This window comes from Camellia sinensis, chromosome 6 (assembly GCF_055761805.1).
Source record: "Camellia sinensis isolate YWXY chromosome 6, ASM5576180v1, whole genome shotgun sequence".
NCBI lineage: Eukaryota > Viridiplantae > Streptophyta > Magnoliopsida > Ericales > Theaceae > Camellia > Camellia sinensis.
In genome coordinates, this window is record NC_138966.1 from 69,512,459 (window position 1) to 69,536,024 (window position 23,566).

At 37.3% G+C, this 23,566-nt stretch overlaps 1 protein-coding gene across 1 annotated transcript in view; it reads left to right on the forward strand.

The window, feature by feature from the left end:
* The window catches only part of LOC145792677 (protein kinase and PP2C-like domain-containing protein), a 54,422-nt gene extending 36,500 nt beyond the window's left edge, over positions 1-17,922 (forward strand). Inside the window, exons 4-8 of the mRNA XM_082873921.1 lie at positions 11,445-11,514; positions 11,623-11,842; positions 12,003-12,107; positions 15,026-15,121; positions 17,550-17,922. Of these exons, the coding sequence (XP_082730047.1) occupies positions 11,445-11,514; positions 11,623-11,842; positions 12,003-12,107; positions 15,026-15,121; positions 17,550-17,582 (524 nt within the window). The 3' untranslated portion in view covers positions 17,583-17,922. The remainder of the gene's footprint in view (positions 1-11,444; positions 11,515-11,622; positions 11,843-12,002; positions 12,108-15,025; positions 15,122-17,549) is intronic.
* Positions 17,923-23,566: the final 5,644 nt, after the last annotated feature.

Sequence of the window (23,566 nt, forward strand, 5' to 3'; positions counted from 1 at the left end):
TCGTGAAAATAGGCCATCGGGGGCCAAAATATTGTAACAATCGCGAGAAGGCCAGGGGAACAACTCAAACACCTCGAGAACGACCAATGTAAGTTGTGGCAACTTACTGAACTTGCACGGGACTCCCAGTTTGAAAACTATGTCGAAAAAGTCGCTTTTCTCATACTTATGCTTAAAAATAGGATATTGGGGGCCAAAATCGTGTATTTTTCGACATAGTTTTCAAATCAGGAGTCCCGTGCCTTTTCGTTAAGTTTTCACAACTCAAATTGGTCCCTCCTAAGATGCTCGAGGTGTTTCCCGGGCCTTCTCGTGATTGTTACACGATTTCGGCGCACCGAGGTCTATTTTCAAGCTTAAGTTTGAAAAAAGTACCTTTTTCGACCTAGTTTTCCAACCGGAAGTCCCGTGCTATTTTCGTAAGTTTCGACAACTTACATTGGTTTCTCTCGAGGTGATGGAGTTGTTCCACGAGCCTTCTCGGGACTATTACAGGATTTTTGGCCCCCGATGGCCTATTTTCAAACTTAAGTGTTTAGGAAGTGCATTTTTTGACTTAGTTTTCAAACCGAGAGTCCCGTGCTAGTTTCGTAAGTCTCCGCAACTGACCTTGGACCTTCCCGAGGTGTTTGGGGCATTTCCCGGTCCTTCTCGTGACTGTTACACGGTTTTGGCCCCCCCGATGTCCTATTTCCAAGCTTAAGTGTGGAAAAAGTGTCTCTTTCCAACTTAGTTTCCAAACCGGGAGTCCCGTGCTAGTTCCGAAAATTTTCACAACTTACATCGGTCCCTCCCGGGGTGTTTGACGTGTTCCTCGGGCCTTCTCGTGACTGTTACACGATTTTGGCTTCCGATGGCTTATTTTCGAGCGCAAGTGTGAAAAAAATGAATTTTTTGATTTAGTTCTCAAACCCAGAGTCCCGTGCTAGTTCCGTAAGTCTCCGCAACTTACCTTGGACCCTCCCGAGGTGTTTGGGGCATATCCCGGTCCTTCTGGTGACTGTTCCCCGGTTTTGGCCCCCCCGGTGTCCTCTTTCTAGGCTTAAGTGTGGAAAAAGTGTCTCTTTCCAACTTCGTTTTCAGACCGGGAGTCCCCGTGCTAGTTCCGTATATTTTCACAACTCACGTTGGTCACTCCCGAGGTTTTTGCGGTGTTCCCAGCCCTTCTTGCGACTGTTCATGATTTTGGGCCCCCGATGGCCTACTTCCAAGCTTAAGTGTTAGAAAATTGTATTTTCCGATCTAGTTTACAAATCGGGAGTCCCATGCCTGTTCTTTAAGTTTTCACAACTCAAATTGGTCCCTCCTAAGATGTTCAAGGTGTTCCCCGGGCCTTTTTGTTATTGTTACACGATTTGTGCCCGCCGAGGCCTATTTTCAAGCTTAAGTGTGAAAAAAGTACTTTTTTCGACCTAGTTTTCAAACGAGAAGTCCCACGCTAGTTCCGTAAGTTTCGACAAGTTGCAATGGTTTCTGCCGTGGTGTTAGAGGTGTTCCACGAGCCTTCTCGGCACTGTTAGAGGATTTTTTGGCCCCCGATGGCCTATTTTCAAACTTAAGTGTTTAGGAAGTGCATTTTTTGACATAGTTTCCAAACCGGGAGTCCCATGCGAGTTCCGTAAGTTTCCACAACTCACGTTGGTCCCTCTCTAGGTGTTTGAGGTGTTCCCTGGATCTTCTCTTGACTGTCACACGATTTTGGCTCGCCGATGGACTATTTTCAAGCTTAGGCGCGAGAAAAGTGCCGTTTCGGACCTAGTTTTCAAACCGGGAGTCCCGTGATAGTTCCGTAAGTTTTCACAACTTACATCGGTCCTTCCCGGGGTGTTTGACGTGATCTTTGGGCCTTCTCGTGACTGTTACACGATTTTGGCCCCCGATGGCTTATTTTCGAGCTTAAGTGTGAAAAAAGTGCATTTTTTGATTTAGTTCTCAAACCCAGAGTCCCGTGCTAGTTCCGTTAGTCTCCGCAACTTACCTTAAACCCTCCCGAGGTGTTTGGGGCATTTCCCGGTCCTTCTCGTGACTGTTAACCGGTTTTGGCCCCCCCGGTGTCCAATTTCAAGCTTAAGTATGGAAAAAGTGTCTCTTTCCAACTTAGTTTTCAAATCGGGAGTCCCTGTGCTAGTTCCGTAAGTTTTCACAACTAGCGTTGGTCACTTCCGAGGTGTTTGAGGTGTTCCGGGCCTTTCTTGCGACTGTTACATGATTTTGGCCCCCCGATGGCCTACTTCCAAACTTAAGTGTTAGAAAAGGGTGTGTTCCGTCCTAGTTTTCAAATCGGGAGTCTCGTGCCTGTTCGTTAAGTTTTCACAACTCAAATTGGTCCCTCCTGAGATGTTCGAGGTGTTTCCCGGGCCTTCTCGTGATTGTTAAACGATTTCGGCGCGCCGAGGCCTATTTCCAAGCTTAAGTGTGAAAAAAGTACCTTTTCCGACCTAGTTTTCAAACCGTAAGTCCCATGCTACTTCCGTAAGTTTCCACAACTTACATTGGTTTCTTCTGAGGTGTTGTAGGTGTTCCACGGCCCTTCTCGGGACTGTTACCGGATTTTTTTGGACCCCGATGGCCTATTTTCAAACTTAAGTGTTTAGGAAGTGCATTTTTTGACTTAGCTTCCAAACCGGGAGTCCCATGCGAGTTCCGTAAGTTTCCACAACTCACGTTGGTCCCTCCCTAGGTGTTTGAGGTGTTCCTTGGACCTTCTCTTAACTGTCACGTGATTTTGGCCTCCCGATGGACTATTTTCAAGCTTAGGTGCGAGAAAAGTGTCGTTTCGAACTTAGTTTTTAAACCGGAAGTTTTGTGCTAGTTTCGTAAGTTTTCACAACTTACATCGGTCCCTCCCGAGGCGTTTGACGTATTCCCTGGTCCTTTTCGTGTCTGTTACATGATTTTGGCCCCCGACGGCTTATTTTCGAGCTCAAGTGTGAAAAAAGTGTATTTTTTTATTTAGTTCTCAAACCCGAGAGTCTCGTGCTAGTTCCGTAAGTCTCCGCAACTTGCCTTGGACCCTCCCGAGGTGTTTGGGGCACTTCCTGGTCCTTCTCGTGACTGTTACCCGGTTTTGGCCCCCTCGGTGTCCTATTTCCAAGCTTAAGTGTCAAAAAAGTGTCTCTTTCCAACTTAGTTTTCAAACCGGGAGTCTCCGTGCTAGTTCCGTAAGTTTTCACAACTCGCGGTGGTCACTCCCGAAGTGTTTGAGGTGTTCCCGACCCTTCTTGCGATTGTTACATGATTTTGGCCCCCCGATGGCCTACTTCCAAGCTTAAGTGTTAGAAAAGTGTAATTTCCGATCTAGTTTTCAAATCGGGAGCCCTGTGCCTGTTCGTTAAGTTTTCACAACTCAAATTGGTCCCTCCTGAGATGTTCGAGGTGTTTCCCGGGCCTTCTCGTGATTGTTACATGATTTCGGCCCGCCGAGGTTTATTTTCAAGCTTAAGTGTGAAAAAAGTACCTTTTCCGATCTAGTTTTCAAATCGAAAGTCCCGCGCTAGTTCCGTAAGTTTTCACAACTTACGCAAGTGTTTCACGGAATTGTTGGAGGTGTTCCACAGGCCTTCTCGGGACTGTTACATGATTTTTTGGGCCCCCGATGGCCTATTTTCAAACTTAAGTGTTTAGGAAGTGCATTTTTTGACTTTGTTTCCGAACCGGGAGTCCCATGCGAGTATTTGGGAGGCTTAGCTTGATTTAGGTTGGAGTTTTCTATTTATTCGGGAGGCTTTTCTAGGAACAAATGAAATTACAATGGGCTTCATTTGATTGAAGGGTTGATATCATGTCTTTAACAAATTAGGAGCAATTGAAATAGGCGCATGCCTCGGATGCGCTTCGTTAATGTCATCTCACCTCAGGGATGGCAATGGATCGGGTTTTGAATGTGATTTCTTGCTTTTAAACTTAATTAATTTAGTGATACAATTTTATACTTTACTATAAACCTGACAATTTTGACCTACCTACCGCTATAGTTTACCCTACCATGGCACAAATACAATCGGGCCGAGGAATTTTGCCATCCCTCAGGTGCACCTTACTGCACTTTGTGCCTAAGTGCGTGCCTAAGCACGCTTTTGATGGCATTGGCTTAGATTTTACACACATTCCATAAAACATACTGTGTTAATGATTAAGGATGTGCAGTCTACTACCATGTTGTGTTCTTAGGTTTTGTTTTTTTCAACATATAGGAATTAGTAGTATTTTTTGTCAATTTTGAATAGATTATTCCTGATGCATCTAGAGAAGGGAACCCAAGCTTAGATTAGGTTATTGACCATTGACCAAAATAAAATAAAGAGATTAACTTATTGGTAAGTTTTTGCATGTTGCACAACATTTATAAGAATGTCTAAACATATGAGTGATGATAATGAAGTATTTATGTCACGATGGACATAATGCTCTTCAAAAAATTTGATAAATATCCTTGAATTTCTGTAAAACATGGGAATAGCTAACGTGGAATATGATTTCAATTTTTAAAACATTTATGAATAAATAATGCAAATAATATTAATTTTTCTAAATTATTTCCAACATCTCACCAATTTAACCTGCATGGATAGCCTAGTTGTCAAAGGAGTGAACTCTTGGATGAGATATAAACTCAGATGCTTTGGGTTCAGCTCTTGCTGGCATCTAGACCCTGTCTTGGAGAGGTTCTTCATCATCCAAAAGGAAAAAAACCTCGCCAATTTTAAAATTTGGTATTGCTACTCAACATCTTAGGTAGACGTCCTAATTAGATACCTCTTTTAAGTTTCAGCTGAAAGTTCTTGGAATTACTTTATGGATTTAATGGCAACTACTGAACCTCTTCAAATTACTCAGTCTCATTAATTTAGAAATTTCAAATTTGTTTTGGTTTCAGCTCTCGCTTCTGTTTCTTTCTCTCAACATCTTCTGCTTCCTTTGTCTCTCTCTTCTCTGCATATTCTTCTCTTTTCTGCATAGCTTAGCTTCGCTTCTTCTTCCTCTTCTTTACTGCTTTCTTCTTTTTCATCTTCCCAGCTGGTTTCTTCTTCCTCTCCTCAGCTGGTTTCTTCTTCCTCTCCTCTGTTGCTTTCTTTTTCTTCTTCTTCACTGATGTTGCTTCTATTCTCTACTTCCCCGCGTCTGCTACTACTCCTACTACTGCTGATCTGTCTGTTCTCTACTGTAGCTGTTGTTTTCTCTTCTCCCTAACTGTTGTTGGATCTTTCCTCTGTCACTGATGTTGCCTTCTCTCTTGAAGCTGCTGATGATGAGGATTTCATCCGTGTCCAATTACTTAATTTGTTTACTCTTTGCTTGGTGCCACATATCTGTTTTGATGGAATTCCTGTGAGAAACCAGTTTACTTGTTTGGGAGTTTGGGCTGAATGTAGTAAAGTTCTCCATTTGAGTTATATCACTTGAAATTTTTTCTAACCAAAGTACCAAACTAAGCTAAATCCGAGAGTACATAGGAAGGAGAAACTTTGGAGCAATTTTTTGAAACGTAAACATCTCTTCAAACTCGAGATGGGTTTTCTTCGACAAGAGGGGTTTGATGTAATGTGGTCCCATAGGAAAAGATTGATTGCTTATTACTGGCATTGGATAAGCTTATTGCTGTATGTCTGTTCCTTTGCTTTGATTCTCTGTTTTATGAACGTATCTCTGCAACATCTACATAAACTTGGGATTGTACACAGGGATGTAAAACCAGCAAATATTCTTGTAAACATCATCACCATTTTCTAATTTGTTTTGTTTTGTTTTGTTTCTGATCTTTTTGTGGGTAAGATTTTGTGTTTCCTATTCAAGTGGTTGAATAATATGCTGCTGCCGCCTCTGTTTTTTTATTTGTTGGCAGCTTGATGAAAACCTTCGTCCACATCTGGCAGACTTTGGTTTAGCAGAATATAAGAAAGATCTTAAACAGGTTTCTATGGAGAACTGGAGAGCATCTTGAAAGCCAACTGGTGGTTTCCATGAAAAGAATATGGTCGGCACACTCATATATGGCACCTGAAATATTGAGAAAGGAGATACATAATGAAAAGTCATATGTATATAGTTTCGGTGTGACAATAAAGTAAGAGTTTGACATAAAATTAATGATTTTTCTATGCTCTCTGCCACTTTGAATAATAGCAAATCAAAATGTTGTTTTATCCTTTGTACCTGATGATGTTTTACGAGACGGACAAGAAGTTTTTTGAAATGCTATATGTTGATGACAAGTTAGTGATCGTAGAACCATGCTTTGATACTGAAATATATAGCCTGCACCTGTGCTTGTGGACTCTGGTTGCTCCAAAAGGTTTATTGAGTTTGCTCTACTAATTTTTGCCAGAAATTGCAATCTTTAGTAGCTAGTACCTTGTCAGTTAACATTCTTGAGAAGTTGATGACAGATCCAATGATACATGTTGGACATTCCTTCATGTTAGATGCATGTCCAAATATGTCAATATTTTTTTAGATCCGGACACATTTTGGACACTCGGGGGACACGTGTGTCCATCACTTAGGAAAGGTGATAGGATTTTGTTAATTAAATTAGTTATTGGACAAAATATAGTAAACGTTATTAGTGCTTACGCCCTCTAAGTAGGATTAGATGATCAGACTAAGAGAGATGATTAGATGATCGGACTAAGAGAGATTTTTTGGACCAAATGGATGAGGTATTACAGAAAATACCCGTATGAGAGAACCTTATTATAGGTGAATATTTGAACAGCCATGCAGGAATAGATAAATTAGGTTATGAGAGGGTGCATGGTGGGTATGGTTTTGGTGAAATAATAAGACTGGAGAGAATATTTTAGTTTTCGCATTGGCTTCTGACCTAGTGGTAGCCAATACTATGTATAAGAAGAGAGCCTTTAAGAGTGCGTCAATTAGGAGCCAAATAGATTACTTTCTAGTAAGAAAAGTGGACCACTTAAAATGCAACAACTGTAAGTTGATTCCTAGAGAGAGCCTAACGTCTCAACATAGGATTTTTGGTACCAGATTTATGCTTTAAAGGGAAACACCAAGCTAGGAAGAATATTGGGCGCTGTAGGATGAGATGGTGGGTCCTAAAAGGGGATAAACTAGAAATATTTAAGAATAGAATGGACGATGAAGGTATTTGGGACTTGGAAGAAGATGCTAACATTATGTGGAACTCAATGGCCAATTTTATGAGGAGAATCTCAAGGGAAGTCCTTGGAGAGTCGAAAGGAAAGAGATCCAACTCTATGGAAAGGAGGAAGAGAAAAGAATAAACAAACTTACTAAGATAAGAGAAAGGAAAATAAGAGATTTTAATCAGGTTAAGTGCATCAGAAGTGAGGACTCTAAGGTGTTGGTAAAGGATAAAGAGATTAAGAAGAGGTGGAAGAGCTATTTTAATAAGTTGTTAAATGAAGAACATGGAGGAAGGTCGAAAGGGGAGGAAGTAACCAGTAATAAGGAAAATCAAAACTAAGGCTTTAGGGCATTTGAAGTGGAGATTGCACTTAAGAAGATGAAATTGAATAAGGCTTTAGGACCCATTGATATCCATGTTGAAGCTTGGATATGTTTGGGTGTGAAGAGGGTTGCTTGGTTGAATAGGTTATTTAGCAAAATTTTGTTGACTAGGAAAATGGAGTCGTGGAAGAGTATTTTAGTGCCAATTTATAAGAATAAAGGAGATGGTCTAGAATTGTAACAACTATAGAGGATTCAAGCTGATGTGTCATATAATGAAAGTGTGGGAGAGAGTAATGGAACGTTGATTGCGAGATATAATAGAGATGTCAGATAATTAATTTGGATTTATGCTCGGTAGGTCAATAATGGAAGTGATCTATTTTTCAAGGAGAGTAATAGAAAAGTATAGAGCAAAGAAAAGATACATTTATATGTATTTTGATCTTGAAAAAGCATATAATAGAGTCTCTCGGGATATAATCTAGTGGGTGTTAGAGAAGAAAAGAGTGGCAAAATGTTATATTGATGTGATTAGGGATATGTATGAAGGTGTGGTGACCACTATTAGATTGTCGGTTGGAGAGACAAGTGAATTTCCAATTATTGCGGAGTTACACCAAGGATCAACCTTAAATCCTTATCTTTTTGCTTTAGTCATGGATGAGTTGACGAGAAATATTCAAAACGATGTGCCATGGTATATATTTTTTTGCAGATGATATCGTGTTAGTGGATGAGAGTAGAGGAGTTAACACTAAGTTGAAGACTTGGAGAGAAGCATTTGAATCTAAAGGATTTAGGATAAGCAGAAATAAGACAGGGTACATGGAGTATAATTTTAGTAATAGTAACGATGGAAATAGAGGAGAAGTGAATATTAAGAACCAAGAACTACCTAAGAGTGAACATTTTTATTATTTATGATCGATTATCACAACAACTAGGAAAGTTGGAGAAGATGTGGTTCATACAATTAAGACAGGGTGGCTTAAGTGGAGGAATGCGTATGGGGTACTGTGTGATAAATGAGTACCCACTAGATTAAAAGGAAGGTTCTATAGAATGACTACTAAAATAGCGATATTGTATGGGATGGAATGTTGGGCAACTAAGAAACAACATATAGATAAGATGAGTGTTGATGAGATGAGGATGCCAAGGTAGATGTGTGGCAAGATTAGAAAAGACAGAGTTAGGAATGAGTATATTCGTGAGTGGGTAGGAGTTTATACCGATAGAAGATAAACTGAGAGATAATAGATTAAGATGGTTTGGTCATATACAATGAAGACTAACAGAGGCAGCAGTGAAAAGATGCAATATAGTAACGGTTGAGGGAAGTGTTAGGGGAAGGGGAAAACCTAAATTGACGTGGGCTAGTATAGTAAATAGAGATATGAATCTCCTTAATTTGACTAACCAAATGGCTGTTGATAGACTCGAGTGGAGAAAAAAGATTCATGTAGCTGACCCTATTTGATGAGACTTAAGGCTTGGCTTGGTTTGGTTTGATTTGGTATTAATTAAAGTATTCATATACATGACATATAATAAATATATAAAACTATTTATTTTGCAGGTGTCCTTCACATGTTGCATCTTGCATTTTTTGAAATTTGTTGTGCTAGCGTGTCCATGTCATGTCTCTATCGTGTCTCTTGTCCATGTCCATACTTCTTAGAGTGTCTAATAATGGATTAAACACTATTTTCTTGGGCTGACTATTTTCATGTCGTACTTGTCAAAAAGCAAATAGAATGATTGGTCATCTTGATCATTCATGAATGCCTTAATTCACTTTATCTAACAAATTTCATTTCGTGGCAATGTAATAACAAGAAGGGTATGCATGTACTTTATATTGTTAGATTCGGGGATAACATTTCAATGCTAGATAGTATGTATAGACCAGTCTTTTGCTTTGTTATCTAGGTAGCTTATTTCTCTTATCTAGGTAGTGGAGTGGTGGCGATAGTAGTAGTAATGGTAGTCGTAGAGGTGAAGTGGCGACAGTGGAAGTAGTGGTGGTGGTGGAATGGCGTTTGCAGTAGTGGTGAAGGTGGTAGAGGAGATGGGTGGTGAGAGAGAGAAATGAGTGAGAGACAGATAGAGAAGAGAGAGGAGAGAGAGAGAGACAGAGTGATGAGCGAGAGAGAGACAAAGTGGTCGCTAAAAGTGCATTTTCTTGTAGTGGATCGATAAATCGAGAGGGAGCTCAGTAAATAGAGAAGACGGGAGTGGGAGAGTGAGCAACGCAAACACAGTGGGAGAGAGAGAGAAAAAAAGAGAAAGAGATAGAGAGTGAGAGACAGAAAAGAGACATAGAGAAAAGAGAGATGGATGAGAGAGACAGAGAAAGATAGAGAGGAGAGATGAGCGAGAGACATAAAGAGAAGAGAGATGAACGAGAGAGACAGAGAGAAGGATAGAGAGAAGAGAGATGACGAAAGAGACAGAGAGAGAAAAGAGATGAGAGAAGAGATAGATGAGTGAGACACAGAGAGAGAAGAGTGATGAAGATGAAAAAATGGATGAAAAGATATAGACAGAGAGAGAGAGAGAGAGCGAAAAGAGATAAACGAGAGAGAGACAGAGAGAGATGAGCGAGATAGCGAGAGAGATAAAGAGAAGAGAGAAAAGAAAGACAGAGAGAGAAGAGAGACAAAGAGAGAAGAGAGATAGAGAGAGAAGAAAGATGGACGAGAGACACAGAGAAAGAGAGAGACAGACAAACAGACAGACAGACAGAGAAGAGTGATGAGTGAGAGAGAGAGAGAAGAGAGACAGAGACATAGAGACAGAAAGAGACAGACAGAGAAAGAAGAGTGATGAGTGAGAGAGAGAGAGAGAGAGAGATAAAAGAGACGGAGACACATAGAGAAAGAGAGAGACAGACAGACAGAGATGAGTGAGAGAGAGAGAGAAGAGAGACAGAGAGATAGAAAGATGAAAAAATGGGTGAAAAGAGAAATGTTCAAAAGAGTAAGACGACGTCGTTTTTATTTTTTTATTTTTTTTGTAACAGAAAAATACCGTTGCATTTATTTAAACCATTTTATGACTATATATATATGAAGCCGTCTCATATTTTTTTTTTTAATTTTTAATTTTTTTTGCAACGGTACGTATTACAATCGCAAAAACCTCTTCCGTTTTCTTTTTTTTTTTTGCGACTGCAGCTGGTACCTTTTTTTTTTTGCGACAGCAATTTCTGTCGTCAGAAATACTCTTTTTTTTGCGACAGCAAGTTGTGCCGTCTCAAAAAGTCACATTTTTTTAGACGGGAATTGTGCCGTCTCCAAAAGTCACATTTTTGGCGACAGCAAGTTGTGCCGTCTCAAAAAGTCACTTTTTTTGAGACGGCAAGTAGTGCCGTCGCAAAAAGTCACATTTGTTGCGACGGCAAGTTGTGTCGTCTCAAAAAGTCACATTTTTTGAGACGACAAGTTGTGTCGTCGCAAAAAGTTCCGTCTCATAAGCCCACTTTTCTTGTAGTGATACCATCTAGTGTTGTCTTGGGGATCCTTCGGTACTTGTGGGAGAAGGGAGACAATGGAGGACACACACTTTCTTATGCCCCAATGTGCGGTGAGAAGGATATCCATGTGTTTGGAATCTTTGATGGTCATCGAGGTGCGTCATAAATTAAGAGCTACTTATTTTCATCCTATTGGTGTATTTGGTACCAAACTCAAGCAACAGTGGATTTTAATGAGAACTAAAGCTCATGTGGGTGATCACAATATTAATTAATAAACAATTGCTTGGGCATCACTTGAAGTGTTTCTTAATGAAACCAAAATGACATAATGAGCGTTACAAAGCCCAACTATTACAAAATGGAATTATTTTGGAAATTAGTTTTAAGAAATAAATGTTTAAATTCTTGAAGAATTCCTTTTTTTTTTCTTTTTTTTTATAATTCTTTTTGGTTGTTTCCAAACATAGCCTATGTGTCGTGCATTAGTTGCTCTAGATTACAATAAAAATGGCAAGATCAAATGCAGGTGCAGCAGCTGCTGAGTTTTCTGCTCGAGCTCTACCAGGATTTTTGCAAAGTCTTGGTTCCATAAAAAGGTTTCTTCCATTCTATTATTCTTGTGGGCTCTTTACATTCTATAATCTATATATGAATCTATTTAATAAGAAGTACATATTTTTATTTTGTATTTGATAACAATGCAGTCCGTCCGATGCATTACTAGAAGCATTTGTCAAGACAGATGTTGCATTCAGGAATGAATTGGATTCCCATCGTAAATCTAAGGGAGTTATTCAGAAAGACTGGCATCCTGGTTGCACAGCCATTGTGGCTCTTATAGTCAGAAACAAGCTTTTTGTTGCTAATGCTGGCGATTGCAGGGCAATGCTATGCCGAGCTGGCAGTGCTTATGCTCTAAGTAAGGTGAGATCGGACTTGATTTATCAACTAAATGACTCTGTAGTTGAAACATTCTATTAGAATAAAACATGGACCTTTTTAAACTTATTTTATTAAAAATTGTCTCCTTTGCTTACCCAAATGGGTTAAATTGTTCTCCAACTAATTCAACTTGATGCTGTAGGATCATGTTGCAAGTTGTCCCAAGGAGAGAGAACATATTATCAGTGAAGGGGGACAGGTCAAATGGCAAGTTGACACGTGGAGGGTTGGGCAGGCTGCTCTCCAGGTTTTCTTCTTATCCTTTGCTTAACGATATTCTAGAAAAATGTGTAGACTATTGTCTTCTAATATGGTTGTCTATTGTGAGGAAGTATATAATATAAACTTGTTTCGTCAAATTCTTTTTGCACCAAGTGTTAAGACACATGGACCACCACTACAACCCATATCTAGGGATATCTTGAGCATTATGATTACCAAAAATACTTATGATCACTAAAACATGAGAGAAAATATAAAAGGTAAGGAGTTGGTCCTCGCATCCTACTCCAACTTCTGAGCGTAGCGAGGATGCTCCTTGTGTCCTGCATCGGCTGGTAGTTGTATGGAGGGTTCATCAGTTGTCACCATGAATGAAGAGCAACATTATGCAAGTTGGGCTGAAAGCATTCGATGTGGTTGTTGACGAGGTTGATCGCAAGAAGATGTGGGTCGCGAAAAAGGGTAGATCTCTGGAAAGATCCCTGATGTTGGGATTTGAAGTTCCTTTGTTGGCTCAAAAGACGCTTCTTAATTCCTGAAGAGAGGTCTTTTGGGCAGTCTCAACCTCTCAGAGGGCGCATAGGCTTTTGGAGGTCTAGAGACTGGTGAATAGGAGTGGTTGCTCCTTGAGGTTAGGATTTTTGGGGCAAATCAGTGGCAGGTTGTCACACCCCACCCCAATTTCATATTAGAAATCTAAGGCATGATGGTTAAGGGTTTAAGGCTAGTTAAGATTATTAAGTTAAAATAGTGAGATCTTCTATTGTAAGTTCATATTAGATTATTCACCCAAAAAAAAAAGTTCATATTAGATGTGGACTGATTCAAAAGAGTAGGGTGATTGATGTATGATGTATGTTTTAAAGCCTAATTTAGCGTTCAAGGGTTCAACAACAAAAATGGAAACGAATAACAAAGCAAATGATTTAGATTTCAATAACCAGACTTGCTTCATATTATGTGTGTTTATAAAAGTAGCACACACCGAACTCTCTTTCCTCCCTACTCAAATCCCATTACATTACACAAAAGAAATAGTACAGGTACAACTTTCAGGTATATACATTACACTTTACAATCAGCTCACAACAGTACAGTAAAAAATTAGGGTAAATTACATTAAACCCCCCTCAACTATGACCTATTTTTGAGTTGCCCCCTTAATGTTTTAAAGGCAACACTTACCCCCCTTGAAGTATATGAATTGCAAAAGTCATTAACACTGTTAACAGAAATTATTAAGTTACCCTTTTACCCTTCAATTGTATTGCTACCAGACTACCATTATCTTCTTCAACCACTACCTAATTTCTTCCAAACCCTAATCAAATCAATTCAATCCCAAACCCTTAATTCCACAGTGTCTCCACAATTCCGATTAACAAACACAACAAATTCATTTGACAAAGGGAGTAAAGTCAGCCACTATGAATCACCACAACAATCCCATATTTTTGCAGGACCTAATGATCAACAAAGGGAGTGAAGTTTGGGGGTGGCAATGGAGATGGGGGTGTTGTTTAAGGGCTTGGGGTTTTGAACTCATTGAAGAGAGAGAGAGAGAGAGAGAGAGAGAGATGAGGGGTTGGCAATGGCTACAACAGCTTACGGCAATGGCAATGGCAATGGCAACAACGGTGGTTGAAGACAATGGCCCACCTCTCTTCATCTCACTTGCCACATGCAACCCCTCTTCCAGCCTACACCAACTCCTTTTTTTTTCTTTCTTTAACCAATGGCATCTCCTTCATTGTTCCTCCCTCCTCCCATCTCTGCACCACCACCTTATTTCCCCCACCACTCACCACCTCCCCTTTCGATTCCCACCAAGCCGAAACCCCTTCCCCACAGCCTCCCTCCCACTGATCAAACACCCCAATACACTAAAAGCCCTATATTAATTCAACATATGTCCACTAAAATCCCCTCACCTAATCAACGTATCACCATCAAAACCCTCAATTCTTTTGCTGTGGAACTTTTTTATCAAATCATAATGGCTTGGCTAATAAGGGTTCTCTAGTTGGTATTAGCCATGAGAGTTTCTGGTTATGGCTTGGCATTTCTGGCCATGTAGAGTTGCTGGTTGTGTATATATATACGATGTATGTATATATAATAAGGCTTTTTTAGTCATAAATTTTTAATTACAGTATGATACATTTATGCCAAATGACTACCGGTGTGATGACAGAAAAGGTGTGATGACAGAAGAGGTTTAGAGTTACAAAACAAAACTATAAGCGGGTTGAGTGTTGAATTTTTAAACATTGATTTTTAACTTGACAATGGGTCATTGTTGAGGGGGGTTTACTGTAATTTACCCTAAAAATATATATGTTGTTAGAATAGGAAATTGATCAGAATTATCAATATAAAAGGGAATGAAGTCTAACTCATTCCCTAACTGTTTCTTTTCTCTAAACCTACATATGTGTATATATATGTATGCATGTATATATATTAATATGATTTACCCTAAAACATTGATTTTGGTTCTCTGTGTGGTGTAGCTAAAATTAAATACAACAATAGGTTGAGTATAGGAAGATTCATAGTTCTCAACCAAACTTGCTAGCATGTCCACCAACAAAGCACACCTACAGTAGGCAAACATTTTTTCTTTAATTTGTTAAAGTTATATATTCCTTTATTTTTATTTTTCCTTCATGTCTTGGGAGGGCCTGAACCTTGCACCTTATCTTTTTGGGTATTAAGAGATAAATAATGAATTAGAAACAAAAGGTTGGTTTCTATTTAATGAGGTTTCTGTAAACTAGATTTAAAAAATAAAGAAACAAGAAGAGGGTGGGTAAACAGGAACACATGGTCCCTGCCCGGCCCCACTCTTTGCCCGTGCTTCCAGTATTCAACATGATGTGAAAGCAATAATCAATAATTTGTGGTTGAATTTGAAGTTTATTAATCACATATTTTTTATAGGTTACGCTGTCTATTGGTGACGATGATATGAAGCCTGTTGTGACTGCAGAACCTGAGATAACTGAGACCATACTGTATGTAGAAGATGAATACTTGGTAAGGTCCTTTGATCTGATAATCTTCTGTTATCTGGGGTTTGTTATTTGTGTACTACGACAAACTAATAAATGGATTTGTGGCTTCTAAATAGACATTTATGTACAGTTTCTAGGGAAATCAGAAATTTTAAATAACTGCAGTTGCATCTGCTTTAATCACTTTAAAAGCATTTGTTCTATATGCCATTACCAAACACAATTTTCTGTAGTGCCTGGATGATCATAGCACAATTCATGTTCTTGCAATTTGAAATTTGTAGGCCCCCAATTTAGGAGGTCCCATACTTGGAAATGTTATTAGCAATACAATAGAATAATCCTGAGATATATTATTGAAGTTTGAGATCTGTAGCCTTACAGAACAAGATTTTCTCCAAGTGTTTCCCACAAACACTCCATTAATCCCAATAGTTTAAAAACCCTTTTACGAATGATGTGGAAAAGAAGTAACACAAGGTTTTAGAACAATAAACTCTTTAAGGAGTTGAATTTAAACAACAAAGCTCAAATGCAAAAGAATATGGAAGTTGAAGCTCAAAACTTGAAAGATCTTGATGGGTATTACATTTAATCTTTCATCCCATGTTTGTAGACATGTAAAAATCTTGTTTTTATTGCCCTTCATCTCATTTTGGTCGTTCCAGTGCAGTAAATGCGTCTCTAGCAGTTGAAACGAAGTAGCTGTTGCATATTTTAGAATTTAAATTTTGCGAAGGAGTCAACTTATTTTGAATCTAGGTGAAATCTGAAGCTCTCAGAACTTTTCTTAAGGGATTCGATTTATTTTGTCAAGGAGTTGACTAATCCTTTTATCTGCATGACAATTGGAGTTCAGGGTCGACTCATTTATTTGAGGTCGACTCAAGACCTTCAATGTTTTTAAGATTTTCACGTGTTAAGAATCTCAAACTCATCCAAAACCCTTTCTAACTCCAAAATAATTTAGATAATGAACATTTAATCATATGACAAAATCATGTTACATTCTCATATTTCATTAAGCTATCCAATACCTAACACCAAAGGATATTGACAATTCAAAGTACAAGTTTATCATTTGCTAGCCACTCACTAATTTTGTATTGTGAAATATCAAACATATATCACTGTAAAACACAACCAACAAAAGCATCATAGACAATATCAAAACTAAACCATAGGTCTAATTTCTCTTTCATTTGAAGCATTTTGAGGCTTCTTGAATTCAACCCTTTTTCTTTTGTTATGTTTACGGTTAAAAATAGAATACAAGTATCTTGGCAGACTAACCCCAAGGGGTTGGCCTAGTGGTCAAGACCTGAGCCTAGGGTGTGCTCCCTTCAAAATCTACTAAAGTGCAAACAATTTCTCGAGACCAGTTCATATGGGACTTTGCCCGACCCCCCACTAGTGGATGGTGGGATTGGTCTTCCGGAGTAGTCGGTCTAGTGGGCCAGATGCTGAGTTATCAAAAAAAAAAAAAAATTATCTTGGCAGACTTGTAATTATTCTAATTTGTATTATGCTTTTCGTTTGTTAGTGCATAACATAGGTAGGCACTCAGATCAAACTTATTCAAAAGAGATAGTATACCACAATTTGAACGATTATGGTTTATGCCTTTGTTTTTCGGTTCTAAAAATAAAAAAATTCTAGCGACCTTGCCCTATCTCTTCCCTCCCCATTCACACCTCATGGTTTCAAAGCATTGAAATAAGACAAAACAAGGAGGGTGTGGAGTAAGCCTAGAATGAGAGAGTGTTCTGACGATTGAACTTCCATAGAACTACATGTAAAGTGATACAGTCCATACCTAATATTAGGAAGATAACCTCTCTAGTATATTTGGGACTGGTTAAGTTTGAGATAATATTATAGTGTTAAAGATATCAGAATATATGAAGATCCATAATTGAAGGGATTTGATTGTATCTCCCACTATATATATGGTGTACCATGTAATCAAGAGGATTAACTAGTGTGAATAAAAGATGTAGCCCATAGGGCTTTGTATGTGTGGACGTAGGCCAAGATTGACTGAACCACGTTAACTTTTTGTGTTCTTTCTTCTCTCTTTTCTATTTTTATTATCTCTTCATATTCAACCTTCTTGTCATATTACCAATATCAACTGTTAACACCTCCCTTCACATGCTTCTCATATTTCTAAACTTGGAGTTATATTATTTAGTTTAGTGATCTCTAAAAAATGATCTTTTGAAAAAAATTACAGTGGCTGAAAAGGGGGGTGGGAAGTAAAACCCTAGATAATTTTGCGACCTTTATGCTTTTCCCAATAATTCTTATTTAATTCAAATGCTTATGATGTATGTTTCATTTGTAATAAGACCATTTTCAAAATTTTGCTTTATTTATGACGGATGGTTGTGACTTGTTAGCATATCACATTTTTATAGAGAGAGTAACAATATGTGTTCGACTATCAGGTTATGGCTAGCGATGGCTCTAGGATGTTATGAGCAACGCAGAGATTGTTTGCATAATAAAGGACACAGTGAAAGAGCCTGGGATGTGCTCAAAGAGATTGGCAACCGAGGCTGCTGAACGTGGAAGCAAAGATAATATAACTATTATTGTCGTTTTCTTGCATCCTGTATCTACTGCAGAGAGGATTTACTAGGTTTGATGGTATTCTTATACAAATTGTTTTGTATGTATGAAATTAATTTTAGTGAGACATGGAAATGAACCAGAGGTGGTAGGAAAAGGTTTACCTCCTCGTCTTGTGGAAATTATATGCGTACATTTATTTTTAGTGGGAAACTACACAAAGCATATGCTTGCATTATTGGATTTCAATGTGCATATATGGAATAATATTGCTAATAGATGTTTAATGTGTTCACAGTGCGCGCGCGCACACACACTCTCTCTCCCCAAAAAGGCATGAACACTTCATTAAAATTAAACTGCACTACATGATTAAGGCAGGAATTTTTGATATGATAATACGATTCAAATCTACATGAATATGTATATGGCACAACTCGTTAGCACGAATATTAAATAGGTTGGATTACTGTCAAATTTGTATAGAACAAAGCTGACACGAATAATTGCTATAATGAAAAATTAGTTACATATTTAATATTATTGCTATTAAAGGGTGTTATGACATTTTTTAATCTCTTATATAACTCCCATCTAACTAAGAAAAAAGCATGTAAAATAGGATTTGAAAGCTAATAAAGGTTTTGTTTTTGTTTTCAATTGAAAATTTATTTGTCTACTGTTTGAGTTAATTTAGTAAAAATATATATATATATATATATAATAATAAGCTATTGTTTTTGTAAATTAAGAAAATCAAATTGAATTGAAATCAAATATTCTTATAAATAATTTCATTCAATATAGATTAGTTTCATAAAAATTAAATTGTGAAGAATTTTTTTTTTATATATTTTTTGTACACTTGATATTTTTAGCTTATGGTAAAATATTTTTACATGACACATTAATACTATACAAATCGGATACAAATTAGAAATGACATGACACAATAACACGAAATAATACATGAGTTAGGTTATTATTAAGATAATTTTGACACATTCAAAATATCACGACACGAACACGACCCCGAAAGCATGCGAAGAAAGCAAGAAAACCTATATAACTATATTAGTAAAGCGTAAAGAGATTTTCTCTTCTTATTATCTTAGTATTGACCCTGAAACATTTGTACTAACCCAAATCCGGTTCATCCCTCTTTTGATTTATTAACTAGAGTTTCAGGCTTGTTGATATTATTATGGCCGTGAAAGGCCTCAAATGAGAGATTTTTCTTGCTTCACTCCCAGCATTGAAAATAGGCAGCCTTATGTCAATATGAGCTCGTCCGAAGATTGTGATTTAGCTGTTGCGAACTCCTCAGCTTTCCGCTAGACCCACCCTCTAGCTGTAAAAATTAATGTCTGCCATTTATTTGTTTCATAGCCATCACTACTATATCATAATCTAGGATCACAAAATTTCGAAACCAAGACAACTACTATACACAATTCTAAAAACAAAAAACAAAAAATAACAACCACCACTATTCGTGATAATCAAACACAACTATAAATCATTAACCAAACATTCCTAATATTATTTTGGTTAATAAATTTGGTTGGAGATTTAGCAAATGAAAGGGGAAAAGTATGTAAAATGCGAATAAAATATAGTTACATTTTATCGACATTTCACACAACTTTTTCTTTTTCTTTTCAAATCCTTACTAAAATTTATCAACAGAATACAACCTAAATATTTGGGGGAAATCAAAACAGTACACTTTTGGGATATTCTAAATAAATGCACTTTTTGACTTTTTATAAAATATGAGTTGGGTATGGGTTGGGTTTGAAGTGATGTGATAGAGAGGTGATATGACTTAAATAAGATGATATGACTTGAATAAGATAGTAACTTTTTGACTTTTTAATTTTTTTAGAGGATGACAAACAAGGACGGCAAGATTTTTCCTTACTCTAACCAGGGGCACGGCTATAGATTTTCTTGTAATTTTATTGTGCATAGCTTTAAACTATAAACGAACGAAATAATATTTGCAATGCTTTATGATCGGGGAGAAGTTTGGTATTAAAATAGTTAAAAACTTATTCAAAAATCAAAAAGCTTAAAACTCATATAAAAAATAAAAACTCATTTTTTATTTTTTTGCATATTTTCCATAAAAAATAAAATAAAAATTAGAGTCATTTACAAACACTTTCATTTTTCACTTCATATTTTAATCAAAAATTTACTAAAAATAAATCACTTCCCAAAAGAAAATTAAAAGATGGGAAGACAAGTAATGGTATTTGATTGTATTTGTACCAATGTAGTCACTATGTTAAACCACTTGCGTGGCTAGTCCTTTGGTCACTAAGTCTCTCTTAAGGAGAAATTTTGAGTTACACTCTTAGGAGTATAATAGGAGGCAAGACTTTAGTGTTTGTTAGGAGAAGGTGTGAGTTCAACTCCCTTAGATGTTAATCTAATAACTAATTACTAATTTTTGCTAATTAGAAAATAAAAAATAAAAGCAGAAAAACAATGAAAAAATAAGGGTTGAAGATGGAAGAAAAAGTAAAAGGTGTGAGTTTAACTCCCTTAGATGTTAATCTAATAACTAATTACTAATTTTTGCTAATAAGAAAATAAAAAATAAAAGCAGAAAAATAATGAAAAAAGAAGGGTTGAAGATGGAAGAAAAAGTAAAATAAATGAGAAGAGAGGGGAAGGAAATAGCGAAAATATTGTACGTAAATATATTAAAATATACATTTTTATAATTATAAAAAAAAATTAAAAAAAGAATATCATTAAATATGCAATAATTTTCCCAATCAATATTAAAATAGATGTATATTTGCAAAACAAAAAATAGAAAAGAAAATAATATTATATAGATACTTTTTTCATATTATAGAACAAGTAGTGCTATATAAAAAATAAAAATAAAAAATTGTACGCAAATATTGCAATAAAAACAAAATAAGTAATGCTATATGGGTGTAATTTTTATCATTGTTACATCATTTTGAGAGTAAATTTTATATAAAAATTATGGCGACATATCATTTTTCTTGTAAAAACATTATGTTAATTTGGACCTAAACATCTAAAAATTCAAGAAATGACTAGTGTACACACCCTTTAAAAAAAAATAATCACACCATAAGAATCTCTAATTCTGACCCTTAAATATTTGAAAATTAATGTGTCCATTTATGTGTTTCACAACTATCACCACTATATCATAATCTAGCATCACTAAATTTAAAAACAAAGACGACCACTACACTCAAATAAAAAAATAAAATAAAAAAAAGGCAACCAATACACGTGATAATCAAACACCACTATAAATCATTAACAAAACATTCTTATGTATTTGGGGAAAAAAAAAGATTGGGAACTCTAAATTAAGAGTTTTAATAGTTTTAATTGGTGTGTAAGTCTCATGTGATGTGATGTTTTGATTTTGCTTTTTTTTTTCTTTTTTTTTTATTTCTCACATTATTAGTGCTCTTTTAGAACTCCCAAATTAAAGGGATGTATCATTACTGATTTGGGAAAAACCAAATCTGTACATTTAATAATGTAGAATTTTCTTTACTCTAGCAGGGCCCACAACTATAAATCAGCCAAATAATGTTTGCAATGCTTTTGTGATTGAAAAGAAATTGTTTTGTGTTAAAATAGTTAAAAACATATTTAAAAAAATAAAAAAGTTAAAAAATCATATAAAAAAATTTAAAATTCTTTTTCATTTCTTTTACACATTTATTCTAAAAATAAAATAAAAATTGAAGTGCTTTAATTTTCCAAATACTTTAATTTTTTCACATCATATTTTAACTTAAAAAATCACTTGACAAAAGAAAATTGAAAGATGGGAAGATAAGATTAATGGTATTTGGTTGTATTTATACCAAGTCATTGGTTAAACCATTAATCTAATCAAGGAGAGGGTGTGAGTTCTCCATGGTGTCAATCTAACAATTAATCACTAACTTTTGCAAATAAATAAATAAAAGCAAAAAAAACAATTAAAAATTAAAATTAAAGCAAAAGTAAAATAAATAAGGAGAGGGGGAAGGGAATGAGTGTAAAAATGGTCTGCCAGCCCGATATTCGACACAACCCGACCCCCCAGTCTAGGGCTTGGTCCATGCTTTTTTGGGCTTGACCTAGCCTGAACAGCCCAACCTGAGGCCCAAACTGTCTGACGCCCAACATCACTTGCAAGCTAAGCCCAAGACCAGGTCCAAACCCTGGCCCGAGGTCTGATTAACCCTAGGATTGGACTTGGGCCTAGGCCTAAATTTTTTGGAACTGGACTAGCCCCGGTCTGACCCTAATTTTTGGCAAGAGCCCGAGCAGGACCAAGCTAGACGGGCCAAGCCAGGCCGATTTTACACCCCTAGCAAAGGGTCGTTATCTGTATATCTGTCACGACCCAAACCCGGCCCTATGGGTTTAGCACCGTAACCGGCCAGTAATCCGGGATTACCGAAGGCCTACAGAACAGTAATACAGTAAAACAGAGTACAGGGCCTGGCGGAAGCCAATACAGTAAGTAAATAGTGTCCATTGAGCTGTGACAGTCTGTATGCCAAAAGATTTTTCATGCATTCACATACAACAGTACAGTCTATACAAAATTTACAGTCACACAGTACGGGGACCTAATCCCCTGATAACAGTACGGTAAGCAGTCAGTCTATACAATCCATTCAGTTATTACAGAACAGTAAGACAGTGCAGAAGGGGGAATTGTAAAACACCCCTAAGCCTTAACAGATAGGCTCGGAACCTCGCAGTGAGGCACAAAGGCTGGTTTGACAAAACTGGAGTAACCCTGACGCTCCTAGCCGCGGTCTGGTGCCTGTACACCTACATATATATATATATGAGCAGTGAGCTAAAGCCCAGTGAATAACATAAAGCGTAAAGAGGTTAAGGATGAATGTCCTTACAGTATGAAAACAGTTCATTTCAATAAGTCATTCAGTTGTTCAGTACAGTAAACAGTCATATGTGGTACACCCGTTAGCATAGCAGTAAACAGTAGGTCTAGAAGACCGAACAGTAATGATGGCCATCAGTCAGTAAACAGTAGTGGTTCCACGAGGGAACCGACAGAGATCTCTGTAACAGTAACAGTAAACAGTAGGTGCTAAGGATGCCACGGTACAGTTCAGAAATGAAGGACATACATTCATTCAGTAAATAATACCAGTTCAGTAAACAGTTCAGTTCAATATTCAAAAGATAATCAGTTGAACATATCTTTACACAATTGTTACTCACTGAGTTCTGGGCTACAGTAGCCTAGAGCGTCTCCTTGAAAAGCCAACCCTAAACAGTTAACAGATTGAACACACTCTAAGTTTCACAGTTGGGAAAAGTAATAATTAAATCCCTAAATTTGTCTCGGTGTGTTCTACATCTATATCCTCATTACCTCATTAAGATGTCTACAACTAGGCCTAAGAATGCCTAGGATGAAATGAGGATGCAAGGATGCACTTAGAAAACATTTTCAGAAATTTCAGTGAAACAGGGTCCCGCTCGAGCTCAGGTTCCCCGCTCGAGCATAAAGGCAAACAAAGGTACACGCTCGAGCGTAAACTTTCCCGCTCGAGCGTACTGTGAAAGTACTGGAAGGGTGAAATCTCCGCTCGACGCCCGCTCGAGCGTGTCATCCAGTCCTCCGCTCGAGCGCTCAATACTCCGCTCGAGCGGACTGTTCTACAGTGCAAGATGCTGGAAGCTCGATTTCCCGCTCGAGCGGCACTTCCCCCGCTCGAGCGGACGACTGAAATCTAGAAATCCCAGATTTGAGCTCCAGGTTTAAAACCAAGCTTAGATGCATAAAATTCGATCCTCTTGGGCCAATTTTCTGGAAAACATTTATAAACACATAGCATAACATGTTTTAACA